Source organism: Phacochoerus africanus, chromosome 3, assembly GCF_016906955.1.
Source record: "Phacochoerus africanus isolate WHEZ1 chromosome 3, ROS_Pafr_v1, whole genome shotgun sequence".
NCBI lineage: Eukaryota > Metazoa > Chordata > Mammalia > Artiodactyla > Suidae > Phacochoerus > Phacochoerus africanus.
Window position 1 is genome coordinate 23,345,336 of NC_062546.1, and position 10,029 is coordinate 23,355,364.

The 10,029-nt window shown below is 46.7% G+C and overlaps 1 protein-coding gene across 1 annotated transcript; it reads right to left on the minus strand.

Annotated features, from left to right (window-relative positions):
- Nucleotides 1-430: 430 nt before the first annotated feature.
- On the minus strand, nucleotides 431-10,018 carry RAB5IF (RAB5 interacting factor). The gene is made up of 4 exons (XM_047771175.1): nucleotides 9,730-10,018; nucleotides 7,743-7,846; nucleotides 2,690-2,819; nucleotides 431-812 (listed from the first exon to the last, which is right to left on the minus strand). The coding sequence occupies exons 1-4, from the start codon at nucleotides 9,841-9,843 to the stop codon at nucleotides 771-773; spliced, it is 390 nt and encodes a 129-aa protein (XP_047627131.1). The 5' UTR covers nucleotides 9,844-10,018; the 3' UTR covers nucleotides 431-770.
- Between the last annotated feature and the right edge of the window lie 11 nt (nucleotides 10,019-10,029).

The following is a 10,029-nucleotide window of genomic DNA, read 5'->3' on the forward strand; positions in this document are numbered from 1 at the left end:
AGCCATATCACTCACTACTGGGCAGGGGTATCAGGGCATCAGAAGGTAGTCAGCCTCTCTCCAGAGAGTCAAGGCCACAGATTATACCAACTCCAGCCCTTGATATCCCATCTGCCCACTAAAGGAAAGCAGCCCGGCTGGAGCTGCTAAGGAAGCAGGGAGAGGAGGAAGAGGGAGGGGGATGGAAGGATACCACCTCTATTGTTCCTATTGGCTTCTGGGCCTAGAGGTGAGGGAGGAAAAGGCTTTACCAGGTATTATCAACAGGGTCTCAATTAAAGATCTGATTTGTTAAGTATCTGAAAACATTCTACAATGGAAACTTATTAGATGCTGCTTGTACTGTGCTATGAACCATGTACATACTGCCATACTGTTTTCAGAAGACTGGAAACGCCAATGATTGATAGTTTAAAAACTGTACACCTGATGGAGAAGAAAGACAATTTAATGTTTCATCCAGATCCAGAGATGCATCAAATTAAAGGACAGCTCCAATCGGCAAATAGGTGTTTCATGATGGTATCCAAGAAGAAATAGTTGGTGATGGACAATTCAGAAATGCTTCTCCAAAAGGTGGATGTTTCTTTAAAAAGTTTCAGGTCACAACCCCTGCAGAAAACACTGACGCCCAACACACTGATTTCTCAGTCCAGGAAACATGAGTCTTCCAGGTTCCACGTGGCTGGGGTGCCCCTAACAATCATGTTTCTGTGCTGTAACTAAGAGGGTCTTTCGGACCAGACAGGGAGCAGGTGGGGGCTGTACCGTCAGTCATAGTGGATGGCAGTGTAAAAGATGATCCAAATGACCTAGAGAGGAAACAGGCAATGTTCAGAGGTACCCTCAGCAACAGGGTCGACACTGACTCCTAATCCACAAAACAAAAATGTTCTAAGACTGGGTGCCACAGCGGGCTTCCCAGTGCATAATCTGCCTGAGGGCTTACATAATTTCACTGAAATCAAGCTGTCTCTAATACAGCCAAGGACCCCCTTCCTATGCACCTAAAGGGACACTAAAAAAGTCTCTCTCCCTGCCAAATAGCAACCAGAGTGCAGGGGCTTAGAGGTACAGATGTGGAAATGATATAGGTAAGCAAACTGCTGCTACTAAGTGTCAGGATTATGGCAACAAGTGTAAACACAAAACCACTGCCACACCCTGTCAGTTTCCTATCAAAGCAGAGGTTCTCAAATCTGGCTGTCCTTTGCAACATTGTGGGACCTTTAAAATATATGAATAGATGCCCAGGCGCCTAGAGAAACCTCCCAGAGATTTTGACTTTACTGGTTTGGGCGAGGATCTATACCTTACAAAAATAACTGATACACAATCCATGTTCCATAAAGTTCAATCTTTTAAAGTATATAATTCAGAGGTTTTTAGTCTTTTTTTTTGTCTTTTTGCCTTTTCTAGGGCCGCTCCTGTGGCACACGGAGGTTCCCAGGCTAGGGGCTGAATTGGAGCTGTAGCCGCTGGCCAACGCCAGCGGCCACAGCAATGCGGGATCCAAGCTGCATCTGCAACCCACACCACAGCTCACGGTAACGCTGGATCCCCAACCCACTGAGCGAGGCCAGAGATCGAACCCAAAACCTCATGGTTCCTCGTCAGATTCGTTAACCACTGAGCCACGATGGGAACTCCAAAGAGGTTTTTAGTCTTCACAGAGCTGTGCAAACATTTTCGAGCATTTTCATTACCCTCAAAACAAAACCTGTTCCCATTATCAGTTAACTCCCATTTCCCCTCCAGCCCTGACCACTAGCAACCACTAATCTGCTTTTTATCCATATAGAGTTGCCCATTCTGGACATTTCACATAAAAAGAATCACACAGCATGTAGTCTTTGGTGTCTGGCTTCTTTCATTTGGCCTGTTTTCCAGGTTCATCCATGTTGTAGCATGTGCCAGTCCTTTATGCCTCTTTATGGCCAGATTGTCTACTGTATGGGTATACAGCATTTCATCTAGCCATTCATCAGATGATGGTTGTTTACATTTTTGTGGCTATTATGAATAATTTTATGAATATATTTTTATTTTTATTATTTTTGGCTGCACCTACAGCACATGGAAGTTCCCAGACCAGGCACTGAACCTGCACCATGGCTGTGACCCAAACCATCTGACAACAGCAGATCCTTAACTGGCTGAGTCTCAACAGGAACTCCTCAACCCAGTTTTTTGTGTCTTTTTAGGGCCGCACTGTAGCCTATAGAGGTTCCCAGGCTAGGGGTCAATCAGAGCTGTAGCTGCTGGACTACACCAAAGCCATGGCAACGCAGGACCCAAACTGCATCTGCGACCTACACCACAGCTCATGGCAACACCGATCTTTAAACCCACTGAGAAGGGACAGGGATCGAACCCATGTCCTCATGGATACTGGTTGGGTTTGTTACTGCTGAGCCACAACAAGAACTCCTCCCAGTTTTTAATATGCAGCCAGAGTGTAAAAGCTGACAGTGAGCCCTGGATTTACACACCATAGGGAGACTACACAGTATATCACACCACATCTTTTGGGACAATGTAACTAGAGAAAGGACATGCCCTCCAGCCTCAGGACTCTTAAAGAATGGTACCCAAATCACAGTCTCACTCAAATCAAGTATACTCCCCTTGAGTAACTGATATCTCATGAAATGACAAAACTTGCTGTAAAATTATCAGCTACACATACCATGAACAAGGCAAATGACGTCATAAACCCTTCTTTCGTGAGCTCCCATGTGCCACCATATTCTTCCTCATCTATCTGTAGGTAGTTGCTGAAGTAGAGGTACAGGACACCTGCATTGATCAGGCAGAATCTGGAGCGAGGGAGGACAAGCACCAAACATAAACCATAAGCGCAGAAGACCCACAACTCCCACCAACATGGTCCAGTCATGTCAGGACACTCACTGTTGCACAGAAAATGCCTAGGCCCTCAATGGAGCTGCCCACTTGGTTGTGTTAGAGACTTTAAAAAGGAGCAACTCTTTTTAGTTGATTAACAAACCAAAAAAAAGTTAAAGCACACACAGGTTCTCCAAGCCCCCTTGAAGTACGACAGAATGGCTGCTGAGGAATCCCAAACTGGACCAGTACCTGACATCACCTCAAGGTGGCTCCAGCTGGGGTTGGGGGGTGGCCATGGGGAAAACACATGTTAAGTGGCTGCTTTATGGCCCAGTTGAGCAAGCGAGGGCCTGGTAAAGCAGCCCCCCGCCCCCATTATTCCCAATGGGAGACAAGTCCTGCATGTCCATTGACTGCTAAAGCACTTGATACAGAGGGGAAGGTGACAGTGCCTGCCCTCAGCTGTCTATTAAGGGACCAAAACCAGCAGTCAGAGTGGATCTGAAATCAGAGGCTTATGAGCACCTCCGGGGAGGTCTCTGACCCCCATCCTGTATGATTTAGCTGTGCAGGAATCAGAATACTGTGAACTCCTCTACTGACCTCTTGGTACTGTCATTGTGTAAAAGTAATATTCAAAAAGTGATTAAAACTTGATGATCTCTCCAGTTACAGCATGTTTAATGGGGGATTGTATGTCTTAGGCCAAATTCCTTCTGAAGGCTGCAAAGGAAAAATGCAAAGTGAACAGGTTCCTCCAAATGGGTGAAGTGCAGGCTGGTGGAAGGCAGGGCAGGACAGGGCAGGGCAGGGCAACGGTAATGAGCAGTGTTAATCAGTACATGAGGGGTGGGGGTGGTTACAGACCCCGAGGCTGTCTGAGAGAGAATGAGGCAGGGTGTGCATACAGCAAGTCTTGCTGGTGAGTTGTGAGAGTATGGGCTCTCCTCATGAGTGGAAGGAACAGGAGCTGGGAGACTGGTTTAGACCTGTTCCAGGACATAAGTACAAATAAAGTTTAAGAACAGGAATTGAGAAAATGGCTGAATGAGGAGGCAAGACGCCCCAAAGTCTTCAGGCCTAAGGGCCTGGGAGAACAAGGGGTCCGATAACTGAAGCAGGGAGGCAGAAAGAACAGATGAGTTTTTCTTGGATTTCGCTCGAACTATAGTCCTTAGCTTGGCTATGTTATGGCCATATCCTTATCTTCTGCTAGAAATCTTGGGCCCCAGCCAATGCACTGAAACACAGGTTCAATCCCAGGCCTGGCATAGTGGGTTAATGATCCTGCGTTGCCACAGCTGTGGCTTAGGTGGTGACTCTGGCTTGGATCTGATCCCTGGACTGGGAGCTCCATGTGCTGTGGGGCGGCCAAAAAAGAGAGAGAACAAAAAAAAAATCTGACCGCAACAGGTTCAATCCCTGGCCCAGAAACTTCCATATGCCACAGGTGCGGCCAAAGAAACCAAACCAACTAAACAAAAATCAGAGTTTTATCAAAATACTGGAGTTCCCATCCTGGCTCAGAGATTAATGAACACAACCAGTATCCACAAGGATGTGGATTTGACCCCTGGCCTCACTCAATGGGTTAAGGATCTGGCGTTGCTGTGGCTCTGGTGTAGGCTGGCAGCTCCAGCTCCAATTAGACCCATAGCCTGGGAACCTCCATGTGCTGTGGGCGCAGCTCTAAAAAGACAAAAAACAAACAATAATAATTTTATCAAAAAATGAATTGCTAACAAATACTGACAGGGGCTGAAAGGCTATACAACAATGGTAATGTATGACTCTGTTTCCAAGAGTCAATGGGAATTCGTTTCGGCTTTTTAAAAATATTCATGAGTTCCCGTTGTGGCGCGGTGGTCAACAAATCCAAATAGGAACCATGAGGTTGTGGGTTCAATCCCTGGCCTTGCTCAGTGGGTTAAGGATTCAGTGTTGCCGTGAGTTGTGGTGTAGGTTGCAGACGTGGCTCGGATCCCGTGTTGCTGTGGCTCTGGCGTAGGCCGGTGGCCGCAGCTCCGATTCGACCCCTAGCCTGGAAACCTCCATATGCCGAGGGAGTGGCTCTAGAAAAAGCAAAAAGACAAAAAAAGAAAAAAAAAAAAGAAAAGAAATTAAAAGAAAAAAAGAAAAGGCAAAAAGACAAAAAAAAATTAAAAAAATAAAAAACCAAAAATGTTCACAAGCATTCACTGAACACCTATTAATCATGTGCCAAGCTCTATGAGAGACAGAAGCAAAAAGGGATGAAAAAAAACCCCTCTCCAATAATGCAAAACCTCAGCAGACAGAGCAGAACCATCACATTCAGTTCCCAGGCGAATTATAAAAAATGAGACCTCAGTAAATGGCTTTACCTTAACAGGCCCTAACTGGTGGCCACACCAAAAACGAAAAGAAGCCAAGTTGGGGTCCAGACAGAGGGCAGTGAAGGCAGGAAGGGGGAGGAGCACGGGAACTGAGGACCAGAGCAGTCCCGTCCTAAGCCCAGGCAGCTGGGTCAGACAGACGGAGGAGGGGGTGTGTGGAAAAATCAATGTCCTTGGATGATTTCCAAGAGCAAGGGAAAAGGCGCCAACCAAAGGAGGGAAGAGATTCATTTGGAAGGAAAGAAGATGGCTCTGGCAGGACAATGTGGGACGCAACCCTAGAAAACAGGCAGTCCTGCAAAAGTGGCACAATGGGTAAGCCACTCCAAGGTGAATTCACTCCAAACACCCCATTTCTTATTTTCTCAATAGCCATATTTTATCACTCTTACTAAAGCTAATCATATGACTGCAGTGAACCATTTATGAAGTACCTCTGATGTACTAAGCCCTACATTTAGCAATTTACTTGCATCACCTCACTGAATTCATACATCAATCTCAAGAGGAAGGCACATCTTTACTGCCCCCATTTTAATGAAGAAACTGAGTCTCAGAAAGTAAGATCTGAAATTGGCTCAAAATTAGGTAGCTTGAAAGTGGCAGAGCTGGAACTTGAATCCAGAGTTTTTTAGTTTTTTTTTTTTTTAAGTCTCTGGACAGTCTTACTCATCTGCCACAGTGCAAAGGATACTAGGCTAGCTCTAGTCTTTGCTGTACTATTCCTCCCAGATTGGGTGACCTTGGAGAAATCCCTTAAGAATTCTACCCGATAAGAAAGGTGCAGGGGGTCTGAAAAGTGACATCCTCTCCTAGGAAAGTGGCCTGGCGAAGACAAGAGACTCCCCTTTGTCTTTAGATTGCCTTCTGTGTTCTCTGGCATTTTCCTCTTGTCCTTTTTCTCACAGAACACTCATATGGGATAACCAACAGTCTAAAAATGTATCTATATAGCACTTCCACCCTGGGAAGACCTCGAGGAATTCCAGGTCCTGCCTGCATCTCATCATCCTCAATGAGGCCTCATCCCATATCCACTCTGTCAAGTCAGGCAGAGGATAAACCCTTACTGGTTTCCTTGGACAAATGCTCTGTTCAGTATCATACATCAAAAACCTTTTTAGTTAGGAGACGGAGCTGTACATTCCTTTTGGGTTATCTTTTGAGAAAACAAGCAACTCAAATGAGTTTGAAACTACTTTACCCTTTTCACCCCAGAGTAAGGGTATAGTAAGAGGTGACCAAGGTTAAAACAATCTATGTGCTTTTCAATGGATGAGTAAGGGTTTGTATTCCCTGCATGAAAAGAGAAAAGGCCAGAGGCATGCTTGTTCATTTCCACCATAACTTGCCCACAGTTCCTATCTTAAGACAACCCCCACAAATCCTTTTTTTTTGGCTATGGTTGTGGCACATGGAAGTTCCTGGGCCTGAGATCAAACCCACACCACTGCAGCAACCCAAGCTGCTGCAGTGACAATATTGGATCCTTAACCCACTACACCACAAGGGAACCCCCCCAAAAATCCTTTTAATTCAACCTTGTAGGTATGCAGACTCACTTTCAGTGGCTTGTTAACAACTGGAGCTGTGACCAGGGGCTAGTGTCAACTGTGCCACAGGAGCACAATAAAAGATGGAGGGCCCAATCACCTACTTTTTCACTGCCTTTAAAGTGTAGGAACCTGGAGTTCCTGCTGTGGTGCAGTGGGTTAAGGATCCAGCTTGTCTCTGTGGAGGTGCCAGTTGGATCCCCAGCCTGGCACAGTAGGTTAAGGATCTAGCATTGACCCAGCTGTGGCATAGATCACAGATTCAGCTCAGATTCGATCCCTGACCTAGTGTGGCCCCAAAAGAATGAATGAATTAATTAATGAAGTGTACAGTTTGGTGGTTTAAAAAAACAAACAAAAAAAACCATGTAAGGACCTAAAACAACTTCTGACAGAGCAAAGATTCAGGACACCCTGCACAGCGCACGAAGGAGCGGTCATCAAGTACTAAAGTTCGTCCACTTTCCAAACTTCCACAGACACAAAAGTTATGCCAGAACTAGATGCCGGTTACCAACAAACAATATGGCAACCTCCTGCACGCGGTCACTATGGACCCACGAATCAATGAACTAGCCCAGATCTTTTTTCTGGCTGCGCCTGCAGTATGTGGAAATTCCCAGACTAGAGATCAAACCCATGCCACAGCAGTGACACAAGCTGCTGCAGTGACAATGCCAGATCCTTAACCCACTGCACAAGAGAACTTCTATCTCACATCTTAAAACATGCCTGACCTAAGATGCACCCAGGCCCACTGAACTGAGGAGGGGTGCATCAGACTCAGACCCCGAAGTGCCACCATGGGGCCAGTTTTTTGCTTTAGTCATCACACACACACACACACACACACACAGTAACTAAAAACAGAAATCAAATCCTCCAAAGTAGCAACTGCCTTTCCTATAAAAAGAAAATATCTCTCTGAAAAGAAATGATACCATGCAAGATACCCAAGACTTACCCTGCTATTCCCAAGAAACCTCGCAAGGGTAGCACACCCCAAATGACACCTAGGACCACAGCAATGATCTGTCGGAACCAGTAGATCACATCTAAAAATTCATCCTGCAGAAAAGAAAGAGAATGCGTGCATTATCTGAGGTGGGCGCCATAGAGGGCCTCTTGCTAAATGCATCTTCCAGGGAAATTTTTCCTAAAAGCAATGGTATATGGTTCTCGAATCTCCACATCTTTTTATACTAAAATGTAGTTTAAAAAAAAAAAAAGATATATTGGACTTCCCTTGTGGCTCACCAGGTTAAGGATCCAGCATTGTCACTGCAGTGGCTCAGGTAACTGCTGTGGCGAGGGTTCAATCCCTGGCACAGGAATTTTCACATGCCATGGGCACAAACAAACAAAAATGACATATATTTAGTTACCTTAAGTGATGGCTTCCAGGGCATGTGCTCTGAATAAAAATTTTAGAAAAATCATTTATCCTTTTTTAGAAGCTGTAAAAATTAAAATGTGATAGTAACTGAGCTACCCGTCATAAACAACTCTTATTATGTCACCTGGGGAGACCTGGACAGACTCCACAGGCAGAAGGGCTAACTGTTAACCAATTCAGCATCACCTTCCCACAAACTACATTCTGAGTAAGTCACAAAGAAGAGAACAGATTAGAAACAAAAGTGCTGGAAGCAGGTGTCAGCATATCTAATTTTTTAAAAAAATAAAAAATTTTTTTTTGGTTTGTTTTTTACTTTTTAGGGCTGCACCCATGGCATATGGAAGTTTCCAGGCTAGGGGTCTAATTAGAGCTACACCCACTGGCCTACACCACAGCTCACAGAAATGCCAGATCCCGCACCCACTGAGCGAGGCTAGGGATCAAACCCAAGTCCTCATAGAAACTTGATGGATTCACTTCCTCTGAGCCACAAAAGTAACTCCAGCATATCTAATTTTTTATGTAAGAACATGGAAGTCTCAGGCTTCTGACCTGCCCTAGACTGCAGAAATGTGTCCTTATACAAAGAAAGAAAGAAATGACACAGCAAAGTAGAAAGTTTTTACAGAGAGCTCAGCAGACTGGGGACAGGAAGAGGGACCTTCAGGAAGTGCCTCCCAACCCTGCCCCTCTTCCAGAAACACCTACCTCTGCAGTCCAAAAAAACTAGGGAAAGAATGCAAATACAACATTCTTTTCAGGCTAATGGGAATCAAGTTGTTTCTGATGGTTCCTTCTACACCAGGGAGCAGAGCTGGGGAAGTGTTTACACTCAGATCTTACGAATGTATTTGATCAGTAAAGACATTGCAAAGTCTCCCAAACATTTCTCACATACATGCGGTGGTTTCTCCTCCACCCTCCCTCCCTCTCTCTCACAAACACACTCAACCCCTGAAAGCTCTCAGTCTCCCCTCTCAACTCTTCACCCTTATTTAAGTGGACGGTTTTTTCAGTAAGCAGTGGCAGCTCCTCTTTAGTACGTTTCACTGTGCTAAAGCTGTAAGGCACCACAGCACCCCATCTCAGTTGTTCTGAGACGTGAATGAGATGATGCAGAGTGCGCCTGACACATAGCAAGTATTCAGTAGAAGTCTGTTACTGTTCGTGCTAACGACGGTAGCAAGTAGTTAATTTGGAGAAGATAAGTCACTTACTCAAGATCCTACTGGGAGTAAAATGCGGAGATCTAATCGAACTCAGCTCATTCCCACTGCTCAGGCACACGACCTGCCCGAGGAGGTGGGACTGGGGGCAACTCCTCCGGCCCCTCCTTGCTGACCCAGCAGACTTCACCCTTAGATCACTCCGTGGTGAGCCCGGAGCCCAGCCGTCAGGCTCGGGTCCGCCAAGTTCGACCAGACACCCTTGGGCCACATGCCCCACCACTCTACCGCGTCCGGACCGGGCAGGTGCAGGCTCGGGCCTGTCTATTCGTCCCCGAGTCCCAGCTGACTATTCGAACGTGCGCCCTCGCCAGGCCCCACCGCACCTTGTCCTCCCAGGCCGCGTCGCTCCGCAGCACTTTGCTCCAGACAGAGACTTTGAGGGCCCCGTTGGCCAGCTGCGGCTGAGGCGGCTCCTCCTTCCGCCGCCCGCCGCTCATCCTCCCGTCGCGCCGCCCGGGCCGGGCCTGGGGCGCGCGGGCCGATCTAAAAGGGGTCGGGGTCTGGAGTCACGGGTCACGGGGCGCCGGGCGGTGGTGGTGGCACTCAGCGGACGTGTTCGGCGGTGCGCCTGCGGCTGCCCGCACCTAACCAAGCAGCCCGGCTCTACTCTCTCGGCCGAGACC